A 21376-nucleotide genomic window follows, 5' to 3' on the forward strand; every position below is an offset into this window, starting at 1 on the left:
GCTCAGACCTCCTACCATTTTTGTCACCTTCCTTTGGACTGCTTCAAGTCCTCTTATATCCTTAGCCAGATATGGCCTCCAAAACTGAACACACCAACAACTTGTACAGGCGCCTCAGTACCTACTTACTTCTGCTGGTTCTGCAAAAGGCCCTTTAGTAATATTTAGGACACTGCCTTTTTATAAGTAGGATTCTTGTTTTGGATGTTAGTGCTAGCATGTTAGATTTGTTCTAGGTCCTGAGTGACTTTTCTGTTTTATAGATTTTTATATTGCTTTACAATATACCTGTTATTGAAATTATACTAGAAACAAAAATATCATTGTAGTGTGAATATTTAAGGAAATATCCTAGATCTACTCTACATCTTTTTTATTTTTTTTTTTTTTTGGGGGGGGGGGGCTATGGGTTCTGTGAATGCAGAATGTATTTGTTTTCAGTTCCATAAGGAAGAAGCATATGTAGGGTTATCAGATGCCCGTATTTACCACAACATGTCCTCCTTTTAGAGGGCATGTCCGGATGGCTTTTCAAAACCCGGCACTTTGTCCAGGTTTTGAAAAGCAGATCATGTTGGGAGGGGCATCCATGCATGTACGGATATAATGCGGTGATGCCATTGTGTCACATCCACGCATGCGCAGGTGCCATCCCAATCAAGATGAGCAGGCTGAGGGGGGTGGGGCTAGGGGTGGGGCTAAAGGCAGGGTGGGGGCAGGGATGGGTGGAACTGGGTGGGCCTGGGGGGGCGGATCTAGGGGGTCCAGATTTTACATACGTAAAGCATATGGGTGTTGGAGGATCGTGGCTCATGTGAAGAGTACAGTTTCTTGTACATCTAGCTCTCTACTGAAGCCTGCACTGCTAGTCTCATTGAAGATATAGGGAATAGGACAGGGGAAGAACATGGGGTGGGGCAGAGAGAGGGCATGGGTCCATCAGGTGGTGGGTTTTTTTCTCTTTGAAAAAGTTTGGTAACCCTAGTGCCTACCCAAAAATTGCCTTCTGGCTATACTACTCTTCAATGTTAAATGTGTAAGTTTGAGTCCTGCCCATTCTCCACTCAAGCTCCGAAGAACAAACCAAAACACCGAAATCAATCCCAAAGTCAAAGAAAATCCAAAAATGAAAAGTAGGGGCAGAAGAATGCCTCCACTCAGGATCACGTAGTTTCACGGTAGCGTTTATTCATATGTGTATATGGCAAGAAAAAAAACAAACAAACTACACGGCCAGTGTATTGGCACTATATTTAAAGTTTCTACCTCATTCTTCCTGCCTGCTTTCTCAGGCCTCAATGCACCTAATATCGTGAATCAGAAAACTGTCTGTATTATATTATAAGAAGTTTCTGAAGATTTGGGAGCCAATGACAAAATTTTGCAAAGAGTAATTGCTGATTATGCCCTTTGGCACGTCCAGGGTGGGTGGGTGAGAGGGCAGGTTGGAATGCATTTTTCAATTCTCAATTAGAGTTTAGTTCTTAGATATAATTATGGGAGGGGGGGATAATCTTTTTGTCATAGATTATAATTGTAATTTTATTTAAGTGCTTTTATAGAACTATATGATTGTATTTTATTTTGCACTTACTTATGACTTTAAAATGAATAAAGAAATTTTTTTTAAAAAAAGTGCCTTCTTACGGAGTCAATGTTCACAGCAGCATGGATGCAGACTGTTCTTACTACCAACCACAAATATTTGCTACTGTGAAACTACCTGATCCTTCCAAAACAAGCTTTGCCCATGTGTATACCCCCTTTGCAATTACAGTGGTGCCTCACACAACGAACTTAATTGGTTCCAGGAGCAAGTTTGTTATGCGAAAAGTTCGTTATGTGAAACGCGTTTTCCCATAACAATACATGTTAAAAAAAATAATTTGTTCTGTAGCATAAACTATGCTAAGATGACATAAAAAAAGATAAATTTTTTGTTATTATTTTTATTTAGATACATCTAAAAACATAATTGTTTTTTAAAACAACACACATTTTTTAAATTTAAAGACAGACTAAGTAGAGTCTAATTTTACAGTGAGAGAGGGCAGAGTCTCAGCGGCAAAAACTGGGACTTAACTGTTCATTTTTTTTTTCTAGCATCGGGGAAGCGGCGAGAGTAGCTCCGCCCCCCCAACGCATCAGCAGTAGGCGCCGGGCCCCTGCGAGCCGACGGTCCGCCACTGCACAGGGAGCCAGGCGGAGAGAGGGCAGTTAAGCGCAGTGCCTGCGCGGAAGGATGCAGCTCGGGCGACTTCGTTGTGTGAAACGAAGTTCGTTGTGGGAAGCAAGACATGAAGTTCGTTGTGCGCAGCGTTCGCTGTGCGAGGCGTTCGTTATGCGAGGCACCACTGTATGTGCCACGTAAATGACACAGGTAGTTATAGTGTAGTGCTTTACAGAGTGAAGGAGTGGCCTAGTGATTAGAACAGCTGCCTCAACACCCCAAGGTTGTGAGTAGAGAATGACATGGGGACAAATTTATCCCTGCAGGTTTTGTCACTGTCCCTGTCCCATTCCTGTAAGCTCTGCCTTAACTGCATAAGCCTCGAACACATATGATTTTAAAGTGTTTGAAGCTTGTGCAGATGAGGACAGAGCTTGTAGAAATGGGACAGGTACAGGAAAAGAACTTGCAGGGATGGGACGGAGAAATATTTTTCCCCATGTCATTCTGTAGTTGTGAGTTCAAGTCCCCCTTCAGCTCCTTGTGACTCTGGGCAAGTCGCTTAACACTTCATTGCCCCAGGTACACAATAAGTACCTGTCTAAAATATGTAAACCACTTAGTAATCACACAGAAAAAGCAGTATATCAAATCCCATCCCCCCTTAAATGGAATTTTGGCAATTATATTAATATATGCATATGTGCACATATATGTGCATAAATGCCCATTATTCCACACACAAGGAGCACATAGATATTAATACCTATGTTATAAAATTTTCCCCCCCACCTCGACTGCCCTTAAATAATATGGGGCCCTACCTTGTAAAAAACGTGTTTTGCACATTACCCACTTAAAGAAAAAGAAAGTATCTCAGTCTTACCCAGCTTACTCTCAAAGTCTGCTGAATGACTTTTTTGTACTATAGTAAAATCCAGACCCCCCAAGACCCGCCCACAGGCCCACTCAGTTCCACCCATCGCTGACCCTATTCCAGCTCTAGGCCCACCCCCAGCCTCACCCCCTGCGGCCTGCTCTCATCGGGCAGGAGGAAATGCGCGCATGCGTAATTTAGAGGAGGCTTTTCAAAACCCGGATGTCTGGTAATCCTATTCTAGTATGACAATGGATGAGTTCCTGTGACACTCTGCATTTCTATGACCTGATGGTTTGTCAGTAGCAGAACAGCAGCTGTAAACGACATCTAAAAAATTATACAGCAAGGTGTCTACTCACCAACCATGACTGACGTATAGCTTTCCGAGGGATTAAATGGACTGCTTCCTTTGCCCTCTTCATTTCTACCCTCCATTTGAAATATATTTAGATCCTGTGACAAAATGAATTTTTCAAACAATCAAAATAAGAAAAGTGAATTTTTCAAACAATCAAAATAAGATTTTTTTTTTAGCAAAAACAGTTGAAATTCATAACAGTGTCAGCCAATTTCTGGAAATGGATACACTGAGATACTCATGCTTGCTAGTTAACATCTAACATTAATAAAAGGGAATAATTGAACTACCTTCAAAGCACCAATGACCCGACTCCCTCCCCCCCCAAAAAAAAAAAAAGTTTCATTATAGATCTTATGCCTAAGACTTCAGTTAATTTTGACTTTGTAATTTTAAGCATGAGCATATATATCAGCCAGGCCTGTCAAGGCGTCTTTACTAGGCAGGTCTACATTTACTTCTGGGTTGTCTCTATTGTTATTGCACTAGTTTTTACAGTAAAGGCTTTTTTCTCTCACAAAGTACTTATACCCAGTGATGGATTCTCTGATGAAGAGAGAATATTTCCCATGTCATTTCAAATGAGTGCACATCCCTGCTTAGTACAATCAATTGAAAGGTCCACAGTGGGAGAAATGTTGGATGTGGCAGTAGAGGTAGTTGCAAAGATGCACCTTGGATCCCTTTCTCTCTTTCCCCACTCCCTTTGCAGCAAGGGAGGGAATGAAAGAAAGAGAGATGGTGGACAGTGAGAGAGAAGGAGACATTGCATATAGGGATGGAGGAGAGAGGAAGAAATGCTCTGCAGGGGTGGGGAGGGGAAAAAAGAGTGTGATTCGTGTAGTTTAGTTTTATGGTTACATTATGTATTGTTATTAAGATTATACTGTGTGTATATGAAAAATGAATGGAAGAAATGGCATTTACAATTAGTTCTATTATTATGGGGGCAGAGCTTAGGCAGGTCTGGGTCAGGGTCTAGGGCAGAGCTTCTGGGCCCCCCCAAAGGTGAACATGTCATTAACATCTTGTTCTCACTGATCATTGCTGTTTAATATATCCTTTTATTGTGTCATTCACTTACAGAAGCACACCTACCAGATGGTCGCAAATAGGCCGAAATGCATTTGTCCCACAAACATATAGAGTATTTTCATCCAGTAGTTGTAAAACACGAATGTAGTTGAAGCACTCAGTCTGGAATGAAATATACAGAAACAGAATGTTGACAGAATGCCAACACACAGGGTCTCTATGAATTTTCAGTGGCACCAAATGGACAAATTAAATACGTATATACCAAACAACATCTCAAGGTGGATTTAGCAATTGGATACAATAGAGCCTGGGGGTTTAAATGCTGAGACAGAATGGATATCTTCGATTTAGCTGGCATATTCTGATGGATGAAGAGAGGTCAGCTGTTTTTGTGAATAGGGGATTTAACGGGTTGAAAAGATGATGCCATCTTGACTTACAGCAAGAACAACGAGTTGGATGACAATGGACAGCTTTGGTAAGCATTTTTAAATAATTTTCAAATTTGTTTAGGTTTAGATGTATAGATTAAATATATAATAAAGGGATTGTGATAGAGATAGTTTTCTGATTATAGGGAAGGATCCTTGAGAAAACTGAGGCAAAACATGTTGGATTCCACCTTCCTGGGTCGAACCATATGAAGATTTATAAGATAAGTTAATCATCAAAACTACTACTAATTTATTATTAAAAATTATTTTAAAAATATAAAATTCTATATATGAGAGAAACTTTACAACCTTTATAAATAGAGGTCAGTGACGAGAAGACACATGTTTCCTACCGCTACAAATTTTTGTTGAGCGGTGGAGATGTGATGCTGAGGCCTGAAAGAAAAACTTGAATGAAAATTTGAGATGTTCAGTATTTATTTAAACTTGGAGGATATCTAAATAGATATAATTGATTACCCCTAAGTATACCCCTAAGTATAACATTTGCCATTTGAGTGTGACCATGACCAAATGGATAAGGGCACCGAAAATTCTTACAGACCTCCCTGGTACTATCTGGATAGTGTCAGGGTGGTGCCAAATCAGAGCATAGGCAATCTGTCTAAGTCTACGAATAGTCGATGATATTCAGCTACCATTGGAACACTTATGCTGCTTAATGTAGAACAGCAAGAAAGCTGTTCTAATGTAAACAACATAGCTGTAAAGATTCCAGCTGATATTTTCTACTTTCTCCGTGCTCACCATCCATCTTCCATCTCTGTAGTTTCCCTTCCACTGACATATCCAATATTTCTGTTTCTTTCCTACTGTCTACCATCTCTCTTCTTTCTTTCTTTTTCTCTCTCTCCCTGTCTTGTGCCCTGGGTCAAACCTCTTTATTCCTCTCCATGCAACATTTTGCTGCTCTTCCCCTCCATTATCATGTGCAACATTTCTTTCTCTCCCATGCACCATTTCTCCCTGCCCTCCATCCTATGTCCAACATTTCTCCCTCTCTCTTCTCCATGCATGTCTGCCATCCCTCCATCATATGCAGGATTTCTCCCTCTCAACACTTTCTACCTCTTTGTTGCACTTCTCCCTTCCTCTCCTCTAACCCATGTCCAACAATACTTCCTTTCTTCTCTCCTCATGTGTAGCAACTTTCTATCCCTCCTATCCCCCTGTGCAGCAGCTTTCCATCTCTCCCTCCCATCCCCCTGTGCAATAGGTTTCCATCTCTCTTTCCCATCCCCCTGTGCAGCAGCTTTCCCTCCCTCCTCTCCCCCTGTACAGCAGCTTTCTCTCCCTCATATCCCCATATACAGCATTTCCCGACTGACCTCCTCCATCATGAGATCTGACATACAGGTCTCCCAAAGTAGCAGTGGCGGTGGGTGGTGGGAAGAGGCAGCGCTCTGAATAGGCTGCTTCTCGCCTGCCTTGCCTGGGCTTCCCTCTGCTGCATCATCAGTGATGTCATCAGTAACGTGACAGAGGGAAGGCCCCGGTGGGGCAGGCCAGGAGCAGCCTGTTCTGAACACTGCCTTTTCCCGTTGGCCACTGCCATCACTGCTGCTGCTTTAGGAGACCCAGAGGAATCAGGACTCACTGAATCAGTGAGTCCAATTTTTTTAGAAAGCAAATTGATTTGAATCGGCAAATCAGATAGCACTAGTGCTGAATATATGTGATTTAGTTAAATACCATGGTTAGCACATAGGTTTCTAACATGAGAATACTATGGTGTAAGTAATGTTAGCAAGTGTAATTCAAACTGCTTCAAGGGAATTTTCAACACATGTCTCATCCAAATACAGAGACGTGTAACAACTCCAATGCTCCTCTTGTAAGCTGGTTGTTCAATGGGTCATGGACACCTGACATCAGATACTTAGAACAGCCATCAAAAACCAGTGTGTGATCACTGTAAAGCATTATTTCTCTGTAGATAACACTGCAGTGTGTAACCGCCTTAAAGAACGTTGCCTGTGCTGCTGGCATTTCCCTTGATACTAAAATTCTGGAGATCTATTTGGGATCAAGTTAATAATTTATTAGAAAATCCAGTGGCACTATCATATGATACCATTTTATTTGGAACATCTATGAGGGCAAAAAGTCAAATTTCGGCACAAAATAACAAACTTTTGTTTATAATGACCGGGTTTGCCATGCAGCTTATCTTAAAGAATTGGAAAAATTGGGATAGATTAAATTATTCATTCTGGTGGGAATCCCTATGTTGTGTCTTTAAAATGGAAAAGTTTTTGGCCATTCAGAAGGGATATTATAAAAAATGTATGGAAGTTTGAGAACCATTAACTGATTTATATAAATGAGGAAAACATACACATCCAGGGGAGGGGGCGGGGGCATGTTTTATCACTGTTTAAGAGGTATAGATAAGTTCTTTACAGGTAATTTTATGAGTTGTTGGTCAATTGGAAAATGGGTGGAGGAAAATATGTCATCATTATTTCTATTAAGTTTATTGTGCTATAATGTTTATATTTTATGTAAATGTATTATCTCTTGTGCACAATTGTAGTTTTAAAAATTAATAAAGAATAATAATTAAAAAAACAAACAAACAGGTTTCTAGTTACTGGTTTGGTTTATTTATATTCTGCCTTTACCCGGGGCGAGTTACAAACTTACATACAAAAATACAAAATTACGTACAAAAATACATACAAGATCGACAATAAATACACCCACAAAACAGAGCAAAAAATATAAACAATAAAATACATAGGTGACCAGCACCTTACTGTCATCATCTCCTCCTCATTAACAACACAGTCTCATACCCTATATTTCATCTGGCAAAACAAATGCCGTTTCATCAATCTGTTAAAGTTCTGTATATTCTTTTGCCGACGGATGTACTCAGGGAGCTTATTCCATTCCCTAGGCCTCACAATGCTTAGCCAAAAGTCATATTAAGGTTTTGTTACCTCTATGGATTTGCCTTTCATGGCACATTCATCTTTTTGATCTTCACTGGCCATCCAGTACACCTAGAAGAAAGCAAAACCAGTTTAATACCTTCTTGCATTTCCTCATATACAAGAGTGCAGAGCTCCCTCTCAGCCATTTTGGTTTAGGAGAAAAGTGGTGTTGGTGGGTTGTTAGATTTTCTAAAAGGACCAACAGAAAAAATATGTTGTAGCTTAGAATGTGCTTGGAAAAACTTCTGACTCGTTTCATTTTCCTGCTGATGTTCTTGTTTTCTCATTTTTATTGGGGGGTATTTTATTCCTATGGGTTCTGTTGCAGATAATGTGAACGAAGCTTTAGTAAAGACCCCCAATAAGTGTGAAAAAAACATAAATCAGAAAAAGAACAATATACTGTAACTAGTATTTTAGCCCGTTACATTAACGGGTGCTAGAATATATGTCTGTGTGTCTTTATTTCTGTCTCTCTCTCCCTCCCGCTGTCTGTCTCTCTCCCTGGCCCCCTTTGTCTGTCTGTCTTTCTGTGTCTCTCCTTGCCCCTGTGTCTTTCTTCTTTTCTTTCTATCTGTCTCTCTCCCTGCCTCCTATGCAGCAGCATTTCTCTCCCACCACTTCCCTGTGCAGCAGCCACAGCAGGATTTCCTCCCCCTCCATCTCCCTCCCCCCACACCACTTCCCTGTGCAGCAGCAGCGTTTCACCCTTACCCCCCTTTCTCTTTCCACGGTCTGGCCGGCTCCTTTAGTCCCTTACTGCCCCCTTCCCTTCCCGCGGTCCCGACTAACCTTCCGATTCCAGCAGTGTAGAAGGCCCCGAAGCAGCGTGTGTGGAGTGCTGCAGACGCTGCTTGAATCAGAAGGTTTCAGGACCCGCAGCCCTTGCCGGACCCGAAGTGAGCTCTGGGTTTGTTTTATTTTTACGCGGGCCCAGCCGGAGCAGGAGGAGAAGCCTGGGAGGCAGCAATTAAAGTCCGTTCCGGCCCCCACTGACGTCGCCCTGGCCAGTTCACATCCATCAGACTTCAAGAGCCGCCACATCTGACAGGCTCTGCGTCGCCACGCGCAAGCGCACTCCTACCTGCGGGTCCCTACAGCTCACGGAAAACGGGAGCACGCAGGTGGGAGTGCGCATACGCGCTTAGGGTTTTATTATATTAGATTGGGCCAACCTTTGCCAACAGAAAATACCACTCTGACACTTCTTCCTAGAAAAGTCTAGAACAAATCGAAGAGATGTTCCTATTGTGAGTGGAATATACGGGGCCTAAATCATTCCCAAAACATATTAAGATGACAAAATGCTCTCTTGGGATTTTCTGGAAACACTGTATTAACAGGCCACATAGAGTGAGACTAGAAACATAGAAACATAGAAAAAGATGGCAGATAAGGGCCGCGGCCCATCTAGTCTGCCCACCCCAATGACCCTCCCCTATTTAACTCTGTGCAGAGATCCCACATGATGATCCCATTTCTTCTTAAAATCAGGCACGCTGCTTGCCTCGATCACCTGAAGTGGAAGTCTATTCCAGCGATCAACCACTCTTTCGGTGAAAAAGTATTTCCTGGTGTCGCCGTGCAACTTCCCCCCCCTGATTTTCCATGGATGTCCTCTTGTCGCTGTCGGACCTTTGAAAAAGAAGATATCCTCTTCTACCTCGATACGGCCCGTGAGGTACTTGAACATCTCGATCATTATCTCCCCTCTCTCTGCGTTCCTCGAGTGAGTATAGCCGCAATTTATCCAGCCGTTCCTCGTACGGGAGATCCTTGAGTCCCGAGACCATCCGGGTGGCCATTCGCTGGACTGACTCCAGCCTCAGTACATCCTTGCGGTAATGAGGCCTCCAGAATTGCACGCAATATTCCAGATGGGGCCTCACCATGGATCTATACAACGGCATAATGACTTCAGGCTTACGGCTGATGAAACTTCTACGTATACATCCTATGATCTGCCTAGCCTTAGATGAAGCCCGCTCCACTTGATTGGCAGTCTTCATGTCTTCACTGATGATCACCCCTAAGTCCCGTTCTGCAACAGTCCTTGCTAGGATCTCGCCATTTAGGGTGTAAGTCTCGTATGGATTTTGACTGCCGAGGTGCATGACTTTGCATTTCTTGGCATTGAAACTCAGTTGCCAGGTCCTTGACCATTGCTCCAATAGGAGTAGGTCGTGTTTCATATTGTTCATTGTGCTCTTGCTTGTTATATTATATAGTTTGGCGTCATCGGCGAATAACGTTATTTTACCGCGAAGCCCCTCAGCCAAGTCCCTTATAAAGATATTGAAAAGGATCGGGCCTAAGACCGAGCCCTGTGGCACTCCGCTGATCACTGCCATCGTTACGGAGGGGGTGCCGTTCACCACCACCCTCTGAAGCCTACCACCAAGCCAGTCCCCAACCCATTTTGTCAGTGTCACCTAATCCTATAGAACTCATTTTGCACAACAACCTGCGGTGTGGGACACTATCAAACGCTTTGCTGAAGTCCAAGTATACAATGTCCAAGGACTCTCCAACATCGAGCTTCCCCGTCACCCAGTCAAAGAACCTGATCAAGTTGGATTGGCAGGATTTCCCCTTGGTAAATCCATGTTGACGGGGATCCCGTAGATTCTCCTCATCCAGGATCTTATCTAATTGGTGTTTGATTAGGGTTTCCATTAGTTTGCTCACTATAGATGTGAGACTCACTGGTCTGTAGTTCTCAGCCTCTGTCCTGCAACCTTTTTTGTGGAGTGGAATGACGTTAGCCATTTTCCAGTCCAACGGGACTCTACCTGTACTAAGGGAGAGATTGAAGAGTGCGGATAGTGGTTCCGCCAGGACGTCCCTTAACTCCCTGAGCACCCTGGGGTGTAGATTGTCTGGCCCCATTGCTTTGTTAACCTTGAGTCTAGACAGCTCACAGTAGACACTGCTTGTTGTAAACTTGAAATTACTAAACGGGTCTCCTGAGCCATCCTTTTTCTGCAGCTGAGGGCCGGAACCCGGCGCCTCACGGGTGAAGACTGAACAGAAGTATTCGTTTAACAATTCAGCTTTTTCTGAGTCTGCTTCTACATAGTTCCCGTCTGGTTTCCTAAGGCGTACTATCCCGCTTGTGCTGCGGTTTCTGTCGCTAATATACCTTAAGAAGGATTTATCGCCCTTCTTGATGTTCTTTGCTAAAGTTTCCTCCATTCGGAATTTGGCCTCTCTAACCGCTGTTTTGACAGCTCTTGCCCTAGCCAAATAGACTTCTCTAGAGTCCTGAGATCCTGTATGTTTGTAGGAGATGAACGCTTTTTTCTTCTCTCTTATGAGGTTCGAGATCTCCGCAGTGATGAATATTCCCAGAGGCATAATTTGGCAAAATAGGGAATCTTTGTTGGGAAGTGTCTGATGAAGCATCTCTTGTACATTTGGACATTGCATCTTATAAAGCTAAATATATATACTGTAGTGTAGATCATCTCCTTAACTTTATGTGGCCCCCTATCCCACTGAATATAGACTCCCTTTTTTCTTTATTTTATGTACAGCTAAACTGGTTTAAATTCAGCTCTAGATTTGTTGAGAGACTTGGAGTATTTGAATTAAAATTCATACCTCATTCTGTTTTTCTGCAATGTTCAGTGAATTTAGGGCAAAGATTACTTCTCGAGCCCCCACATATAAAATGTCGTCGTCTTCACTTAGCAATAATATTGAATAGTTGAAAACCTGAGGCTCATGAAAATAGGTTAGCTCCCCTTCTGCAAGAAACAAAACAAAGAAGGGCAGAAGATCATTTAGAACAGGGGTGCCCAAAAGGTTGATCACGATCGAGCAGTAGATCGCTAAGGCAACGCGAGTCAATCGCGAAGCCCATCCCGGGTTCCATGATAGGCTCACGTTGCCTTCACGTTCTGCCTGCAGAAGCTCCGGGCTGATCAGCCTTCCTCTCCCCGACATCAATTCTGATGTCAGAGAGGAAGTTCTGTGCCAGCTAATTGCTGCCTGGCTGGCCCGGAACTTCCTCTCTGACGTCAGAATTGACGTCGGAGAGAGGAATGGTGGTCGGCCCGATGCTTCTGCATCGGGAAGCAGGGAGAACTTGGGGTGGCGGTGGCTTGGGGGCCTGTTCCCCAATGGAGGCGGCAGTGGCTTAGGGGAGAGCAGGGAGACAGAAAGAAAGAAAGGGGGCATAGAAAAAAAGAAAGGGGGCAGGGAGACAGAAAGACAGACAGAAAGAAAGAAATGGGAGGGTCAGGGAGAGAGGAAGAAAAAGTTGGGAGAGGGAATGAGGACTGGAGGAGAGGAAGCATACAGTAGGCTGAAAGGGAAGAAATATTGGAAGCACAGTCAGAAGAAGAAAGTGCAACCAGAGACTCATGAAATCATCAGACAGCAAAGGTTGGAAAAATGATCTTATTTTCAATTTAGTGATCAAAATGTGTCCGTTATGAGAATTTATATCTGCTGTCGATATTTTGCACTATGGCCCCCTTTCACTAAACTGCAATAGTGTTTTTTAGCGCAGGGAGCCTATGAGCGTTGAGAGCAATGCGGGGCATTCAGCGCAGCTCCCTGCGCTAAAAACTGCTATCACGGTTTAGTAAAAAAGGGAGGGGGTATATTTGTCTAGTTTTGAATAGAGTCATCTGCCTTGACCTCTTTGAAAACCCCCCAGAATATAAATGCTAATTAGCATTTTCTCTGCGTATAGTATGCTTTGTGTTTTTTAAAAATTTTATTGTTGGTAGATCATTTTGACTTGGTCATTTTAAAAGTAGCTCGCAAGCCGAAAAAGTGTGGGCATCCCTGATTTAGAGGGTAATTCTATAAAAGGTCACTCACATTAACATGCTACTTGAAGACTTAAGTGCACACTAAACAAAACTAAACTAAAACTTGAATTTATAGACTGTGTCATTGTCATATAATAAAGCTCGACTTGGTTAACAATAAATTAGAAAATTAAGAAAATAAATGTAAACGTACAATTTTGAGAATAACCAGGTTAAGTTTTTGCGGAAGGTCAGTAGACACACTATGGGGCTCATAATTTAAAAAAAAAACCCCAACACATCCAAACAGTGGCCTAAATCGTTACTTGGACAATCAAAAAGCCAGATCGTCCAAGTACCGATAATCAAAGCTGGTTTTAGACGTATCTAAAACCAGCTTAGGCCTTTCCCCTGCCTCTAAACGCCTAGAGAGAAAAGAGGCGCTTTTAGTGGAAGGGAAAGGGCGAGAGGTGGGCTGACCTAGGCTTAATCATACAGCAAGTATAATCAAAACCTTTAACAGGTTGCCTAGTCGGAACTTATACGTTTTGACTTAGACCAAGTCAAAACAGGTATAAGTTCTGAAAAGGGGCCACTGAGCTGATCACGCCTGCTGCAATCAGCTCAGTAGCCCCGCCAACCTGCTCACCCCCTCCCCCCCCCCCGCGGCAATGATCACGGCAGAAGAGATGCCTCATCTCCCCTGCCGTGATCACGATCCTCCCCTGAACTGCCGCAGTTCGCAGCATTCGGGGGATCACGATCGCAGCAGGAGAGATGGCCAATCTCTCCTGCCATGATCACGATCAACCTCCCCCATGCAATACCGGCAGGAGGAAGCCCAACCCCTCATGCTGAGACACACCCATGACCCCCCCTGAAACAATACCAGCAGGAGGGAGCCCAACCCCTCCTGCCGAGGTGCAAGCCCCACAACCACCCCACCCGACACAATACTGGCAGGAGGGAGCCCCTCTTGCCAAGATGCGAGCCCCATGACCCAACCAACCCCCCTTAAAATTCGGGTAGGAGGGAGCCCAACACCTCCTGCCCACGGTGCACCTCCCCTAAAATACAGGCAGGAGGGAGTCCAAGCTCTCCTGCCCACGGCGCACCCCCCCCCCCGCAAATGCCCCATGAACCCCTGATAGGCTCCCAACCCACAATCAGCCAATATATCAAGTCAAAATAAATATACATATGTGACACTGAGGTGCCTAAAAGGAAAAACTTTGGAGTTAAATGTGATAGAAATTAGGCACAGGGGTTATAGAATAAGGCGCAAGGCACTTCCACATGTAACCACTAATTGGCTCCAATTAACATTAGTTAAGGTCAATTGATTGATCTGTAGTGCCAATTAAGAACCAATTAAGATATTAAGTTACAAGAGAAACTGTACATCATATTCATATTCCTCCAAAAACCAGTTATTGATTTATGTAAGCATTGATTTTTTTTTCAGCTGATATAATGTCTCGTAGTTTCCCCACATCTTTGACTAGGAGAAATTTGCATGTTATTTTCTCTTAAGGATTTAGGATGTCTTTCAATCACTTGTTTTTCCAGGAATTAAAATTAAAACCAAAAAACCCCAACATGCAGGATCCATTGAAAATTCACATCAATAATGAATTCTTCTCAGTCTATAAAGAAAATAAACAAGTGTAAAGGTTTTCAGCATAGATCAAACCCTTTATTATCTTCATTAACTCAGTTGGTGATCTTTTGAATGTAATTTACAAAATTAGCATATCCTTTCTAAGACTATAGAAACTCAGAATTTCATACTGTCAGGTGGTAATTTTATTAAGTATCTTATGCATGAAAAAAATGTTTTAGATGTGGAAAAGTATGTGCCTAACAGGTCCCTCCGCTACCAGGATGAAATACGCCTCAAAATGTCCCCGGAAATGCCCTTCAATTGAAAACCACCAAATGCCAGTGAGAAGCTGCTCGTGCTGGCAAAGAGTTAAAGAGGTATGGGGGTGGATGTGAAGGAGAGGAGGTGGCATGGAAGGAGCAGGTGGAGCACAGAAAGAGCAGGGCGGGGGACGGAGAGGAAGGCGTAAGGAGGCACCTCTGCCCCAGGTACTTCCTATCTTCACTTTGCAACTGTTGTTAAGCCATTAATTTCTCAGTGAATCTGCCCTTTTTTCATCCAGTGATATTTGGAAAAGCAAAAAGGTTTGTGTTGCGGGATTCTCATTGAGGATTGGTGAAAGTGAATCTCTGAGGGCTGGATTCTCAAAACTCACCAGTAAAATCCAGCAAGTCAATGTAATGGCCATAGTGGGAGCGATTTTTATTTTACAGGTGATTTTCAGCATAATAACATGCATATTATATGCACGTTATTTGTGCAAAGAATCGTCAGTAAAGAGAGAGAGGAGCTATGCCTGGTGCTTGCTTAGAAGAGCAATCGCTAAGCACAGCTCCTCCCTTCTGTCAAAGTTGCTCTCCCTGCCCCGATCAACTGAGCCACAGTTCTCATAGAATCTTGTCAGCTCAGCTAATTGACCCCCCTTGACAGCCACCCCAACACCTCCGACAACCCCCTGACACTCCTGGCCGAAGGGATGCCTACTCCCTCCCACCGTCAGGGTCCCCCACCCCCATGACAACCCCAAACACCCCCGGAAAGAGAAATGCCCACTCCCTCCCTGCCAAGGTCCCCCGCCCCCCCTGACAACTCCCACTCCCCATAACTCTATGACAAAAACCAGCCAGAGGGATGCCTATTCCCTCTGCCTGGCAGGCCCGCCTCTTCAAAATAGTGGGCCATTCCTTTCCTGGTGCATCCTGGGATGCACCAGGGAGCGACCTAAGGATTTGATTAGAGGTGCCTTAGGCGCCTGGGCAAATCAGAGCCTTAGCCCCTCCCTGGTGCATCCCAGGTGCACTGGGAAGGGGAAGGCCCGTTATTTTGAAGAGGTGGGCCTGCCAGCTAGAGGGAGTAGGCATCTTCTGGCTGGCCTTCCTTTTAGAGGTATGGGGGGATAAGGGGGTATCAGGGGGTTGCTTGGGTGGGCAGGGGATTCTGGTGAGGAGGGAGTAGGCATCCCTCCTACTAGGGGAGTTGGGAGGCTTGGGGACCCTGGCGGCGGGAGAGAGTGGACATCCCTCCTTCCAGGAGTGTCAAGGGCTGTCGGGGGTGTCAGGGCATTGGTGGGGGATGGAGGAGGACCCTGGTGGTGGGAGTGGGCATCCCTTCTGCCAGGAGTGTTGGGAGGGCAGTTGGAGGTGTTGGAGTGTTTTCATGGGGCAGCGGAGGACCCTGGCGGCATGAAAGAGTGGGCATCCCTTCTGCTGGGAGTGTTGAGGGGGGGGGAGGTGGATCCTGGTGGTCTGGAAGGAGTAGGCAAACTGGACATCCCTTTTGCTGGGACTGTCAGAGGTTAATGGGGGACCCCGACAGCAGGAGGGAATGGACAACCCTCCTGCTGTCCTTCGATTTGGCAGTCTTTTTAAAATTTGTGTGTGTGTGTGTGTGTAGGGGGGGGTTGAGCTGCCAAGTAAATAGGCAGTTTAATAAAAACAATCTGACTGACAAGTATTGCAATCAAAATATTGTATCAAAGTGATGAACACCATTGAAGGAAAATATATTACAGCGATTATATTAATCCTGTTGGCATAACCTTCTGGCTGCTTGATTTCCAGTTTATTGGTCATCACAATTACTCATTATACTGGCATTGTAATCCAAGCCTGCCAACAGGATTAATATCATCGCTGTAATTTATTTTCCATCAATGGTGTTCATCAGTTCGATACAACATTTTGATTGCAATACTTGTCAGCTGGATTGTTTTTATTAAACTGCCTATTTTACTGTTTTTATTTGTCTGTTTTTAATCAATTGTTTTCCTGATTGACTCACCTGTTTGAACAAACTTGGTTACTTCAGCCATCTACTCCACTTTTTCCCTCTCTTGGTTTTGTGGAATATTGGAGAGGACCATATTTATCATTAAATAATAGCATAAAGATAAGAAGATGACCTGATCTCTTTTCCATACAAACTACAAGACTTACCGTCAGATGTCCATGTCACCCTTGGTACTGGGCTGAATGCTTCTAGCCTGACTAATAAATCCAATACCAGGTACAGAATGCTCATAGCCATGTTAAAATATCCTTGATCTCTAGCAATAATGCAAAACTTGATAAGCAAGAAAAAATGGATTTCAAAATAAGCATTCCTGATCTTCAAAAATGAAAAACAAAAGACTCATGATGAGTTCTTCTAAGCATGTGCTTCTGATTATTTGAATGCCCCTTTCAGGCTGGCTAGCAAACAGGCATTTATCGTTGGGGCCTTCCACAATCACCAAAGCCTTTCCCCTTAACTGCTCAAGTATCTTTGGAAATCTTCCTCTCTCATGCACCAGTGTCACTACAAGAGAGAATAGAATGTGAAATACTTTACATGCATCAAAAACTATTTTCTATAAAACAAACCAACAGTCTATATCCTGGCTACAGTTTTACTACAGGTCCTTATTCCAGATGTACTGTTATCATTTGTGTAATAATCCAAGAAAAGAAACCTATGGGTCCTTTTATTAAGGTGTGGTAGCCGATTTAGCACATGCTAAATTGATTAGCGCCCCTTTGTAAAAGAGGGATCAAGTCTTAGAAATTGAGTTATTCAGCTGGCTAAGTAATCAAGAAGATGCTGGTTCAAATGCAAAAAATCACATCTTTTTGTCATTTTATTTGTCAGAGTTATACCGTTTCAATTAACATACATTTCTAATTATAAATAGAACTCAACTGATATTGTTGCCTCATTTCTCAAGTAAGCATGCACTAAGACTTAGGGCTAAATGCACTAAAGTCAGCGATCATTGCTAAAACCTTTTTTTTACAGTTTTAGCTACGATCGCTTTTTCCGAACCGATGCACAAAACAGACCACCATGAGTTTTTTTTCCTTGATCATCTATTTTCCACTTCGGCTATACAAATTAACTAAAACCCCATGCAAAGTAGCCAAGCGATTGGTGCGCTTACATCGCTTGGCTATTTAAAAAAAAAAAAAAAAAAGGTGAGGTTTTAATGATCAGAAATCAGGGGGGAGCCTGAGGCCCTAATTAGCTTGACCAATCAGGGCTTTAGGCTCCTCTTCAGTATTCTGGACATAGAGGGAGGAGCCTACAGCCCTGATTGGCTTGACCAATCAGGGCGTTAGGCCTCTCCCTCAGTATCCTGGATACAGAGGGAGGTGCCTAAGGCCTCACCCCTTGGGAGGGGCCTTAGATGTCTTAACCAAACAGGGTCTTTGGCCCATCCCCGTGCATCACATGATGCACCGGGGAAGGGAAAGCTCATCATTTAGCACTGGTAACCCGAAGCAGGAGCCTCAGAGCGGGCTTCTTGCTTCCAACTTTTTAAAAAGGTACGGGGATGTTTGGGGGGTGGGAGGGAGGTCTGGTGGCAGGAGAGAGTGGGCATCCCTCCTGAATTTTGGGGACGGGGAGGGGTTTGGTTTAGGGGAGTCAGTGGCATGGGGTAGGGGGGGTCAGCGTGAGGGGGCTTTTTTCTTTTTTTTAATGGGGCAGGTTATGTAGTTATGTATGTGCGAAGAGCTAGAGTTACGGTGGCGGGGAATTGAAGGTGCGGATGTAGCAGTTGAGGAGTGGGAAGGAGTTGAGTGGGGCAGAGAGGAGGAGAGGTACTGGTGCCCCCATCAAAACAGCATCTGGGGAGCTCCGCCCCTCCTAACCCCTTGACTATGCCACTGCCCTCACACCATGTCAAAGGCCGATTTAAATGCTGGTGCATAGTGTCAGAGCAGTGTCAGAACATTTAGTGCTCTGGGCCACAGTAGAACCCTCTACCATGGTTTAGTAAAAAGGGGGGTTAATTAATAAACAAATTAGCACTGATAATTTGGTATTAATAATAAATTATTTAAATCACAGAACTTGCAGTTCTTATATCTTTATCCTAAGAAATATAACACAATATCTACTACAGGATATTAACTACGGCAGTATCTATGCACAGATTAACCAAAGAAGGCTTAGATTACTCCAAACAGACTTCAGAAGTGTCCCTCAAAGCTCAGATAACCTCTCATTGCCATGAGATTTACACACCCACCTCGTCATTAGTCTTTTATATCTATTCTTTTTAAATACTTCAATTGTTTTTATAATCTCCCCATAACTCTAAACATCTTAAAGAGTAAATAGAGACAAAACAATCACTTATCTTTTAGACATTCTGTCCATCAGGCAGGGGGAATACATCCAACATATTTCACCAAAACAAAGTAAACAGTTTTTTTCAAGGACTTCCCCAATTTCTGCTGTATTCCACTGAATGTGCCCGCAATGTCTATTTTTTTTTTTTTAATTATTATTAATCTTTATTAAATTTTGAACTTTGACAGTGCCATACAATTAATTTAAATGTAAACACTACAGAAAAGGCACTTTAACTACACAAATTAATACAGAAAACAATCATTTCCCCCCCTCCTCCCCATAACTTGTTATATTAATTAATCTTTATTCATTTTTAAAGCTCCCAGTAAGTGTAACATATAATACAATCATTTATACTTAAATCACACTTAATATAACATCAAATTCTTAACTATATTGAATAATCCCTCTCCCTTGTAGCCTATATTTATTCATAAATAAAAGAAATCATAAAATAATCCCATCCCCCCCACCCCACCCTGGACATATATGAACCAAAGAAAAAATTAATGTTTATTCTGTACAATACTTTCAATCTTTGCAATATTTTGTTAATGGCTCCCAAATAACCTGAAACCCGCAATGTCTATTGATAAATGGCTTGTCCTTCAAACATGAGACTCTTCCCTGTGCCCCCGTCCACTTTTCTCTGACCTGAGCCTGGTAGAGAGGTAAAATAGCAGGGAGGGCGGAAGACATGAAATTGGGGCTGCTACTGGCCTCCAGTCCTTGCATTGAAGAACACTGTTTTAGGTCATCTGAGATGGCTACTTCTAAATTTATTTTCTGTATACACGCTCCCAGTTCTGTTAAGGGATTTTTATGTCTTAAGTGTATTCTTTTTCCCTTATTATCACTGAAGCATAATTGTCCAACAATTTACTGTTTTTTGATTTTTTACAAATCCCTTTCAATTTTTTTTGCCCTGCTGTATCTAGTGTGTGACAGCGTCTCACTACAAGCATATTTTTCCTCTATTCTCACTACAGAATACCAATAAAGTTTAATAAAACCATGCTAGAATCTGACCTTCATGCATTTTAATATGGGAATTTTATGCATACTAATGCCAGATTCAGTGGGGCATTATTTCAGGCCATAATACTCCCTCACCCAAATAAGTTTTTTAAAAATATAAATGACACACAGCATATGCTGATAGATAAATTACCACAAAATACTATATATTTCAGTAAGCCTTTTTTAGCAGGTTAGCACTTACTCAGTTTAGTAAAAGGGACCCAAAGAATTTGAAAAGAACCAGTCCCAAAACCAAGTTCTGGGAAGCAGAGGAGCCAACTTTTCAAAATGATTGGGGGTGCCCAAACTCTGCCTCAGACCCTGCCCCCACAATAATGCCATTTTTTCCATTCATTTTTCATATATAATCTTATTAACAATACATAATGGTTAACGACAAAATTAAACTACACAGAGCACACTGTATGACACTTCTCAACATTCATTCATATCAGAACACCTGGCCTTGGTCACACATGGAGAACACAGATAACCCCTAAGCAAACACAGGACCATAAACTAAAAGTCATAATATACACAAATGAAACCCTAGGATGCCAGACACCACCTGCAGTACAACACCTCTCTCTCCTCCTTCCCTGGTCTGGCATCTCTCTCTCCTTACCTCCAATAGTCCAATTTTTCTCTCCTTCCCTTTCTCCATTCTTGTTGTCCTCTTCTCTCCTTCCCTCCTATTCCTTCCTACCATGGTCTGTCATCTCTGTCCTCTCTATCCCTATCCCTTTCCTCCCCCGGAGATGTAGCATCTTTTTCTTGTTTTTCCTCTCCATTCCCACTGTCCAGCATTTCTCTAATGACCACCCCTACCCCCCACGACCCCCCAGTGACCCCAATGCATTCCTCCCCTCCACGGGATCCAATATGGCAGCTACTCTTGCACTCTTTGGGCCGCCGGCAACATGAGTGAAGTAAACACGTTGTCTTCGGCAGTCCAGTGGCTTTCCCTCTGCTACTGATTCGTGCCTAAGCGGGGACAGGAAGCAGTAGCAGAAGTAAAGTTTCCAGGCCTCGGAAGGCAGCATGTTTATTTCACTCACGCTACCAGTGGCCCGAAGAGTGAAAAAGCAGCTGCAGCAATGGATCTCACCATACCCAGATCCACCATCTCTCCTTTTCTAGAACATAAGAATACCCTTACTGGGTCAGACCAATGGTCCATGAAGCCCAGTAGCCCATTCTCACGGTGGCCAATCCAGTCACTAGTACCTGACAAAAACCCAAAGAGTAGCAACATTCCATGGTACTGATCCAGGGCAAGCAGTGGCTTCCCCCATTTCTTAACAACAGACTATGGATTTTCCTCCAGGAATTTGTCTAAACCTTTCTTAAAACCAGCTACACTATCCGCTTATATCACAACCTCTGGCAATACATTTCAGAGCTTAAGTATTCTCTGAGTGAAAAAATATTTCCTCCTACTCTATCATCTATCATCTCTCTCCCTCCTTTCCCACAACCCCAGGATCCACCATCTCTCTCTTTCTCTTCCCAACTGCCCTCATATCCAATATCTCT

At 43.2% G+C, this 21376-nt stretch overlaps 1 protein-coding gene across 1 annotated transcript in view; it reads right to left on the bottom strand.

The window, feature by feature from the left end:
- The window catches only part of LOC117369059 (semaphorin-4D-like), a 113031-nt gene extending 96514 nt beyond the window's left edge, over positions 1 to 16517 (bottom strand). The window contains exons 1-5 of the mRNA XM_033962981.1: positions 16487 to 16517; positions 11444 to 11589; positions 7847 to 7909; positions 4507 to 4605; positions 3410 to 3503 (exon numbers count right to left, since the gene is read on the bottom strand). Of these exons, the coding sequence (XP_033818872.1) occupies positions 3410 to 3503; positions 4507 to 4605; positions 7847 to 7909; positions 11444 to 11589; positions 16487 to 16517 (433 nt within the window). The remainder of the gene's footprint in view (positions 1 to 3409; positions 3504 to 4506; positions 4606 to 7846; positions 7910 to 11443; positions 11590 to 16486) is intronic.
- Between the last annotated feature and the right edge of the window lie 4859 nt (positions 16518 to 21376).

This window comes from Geotrypetes seraphini, chromosome 1 (assembly GCF_902459505.1).
Source record: "Geotrypetes seraphini chromosome 1, aGeoSer1.1, whole genome shotgun sequence".
NCBI lineage: Eukaryota > Metazoa > Chordata > Amphibia > Gymnophiona > Dermophiidae > Geotrypetes > Geotrypetes seraphini.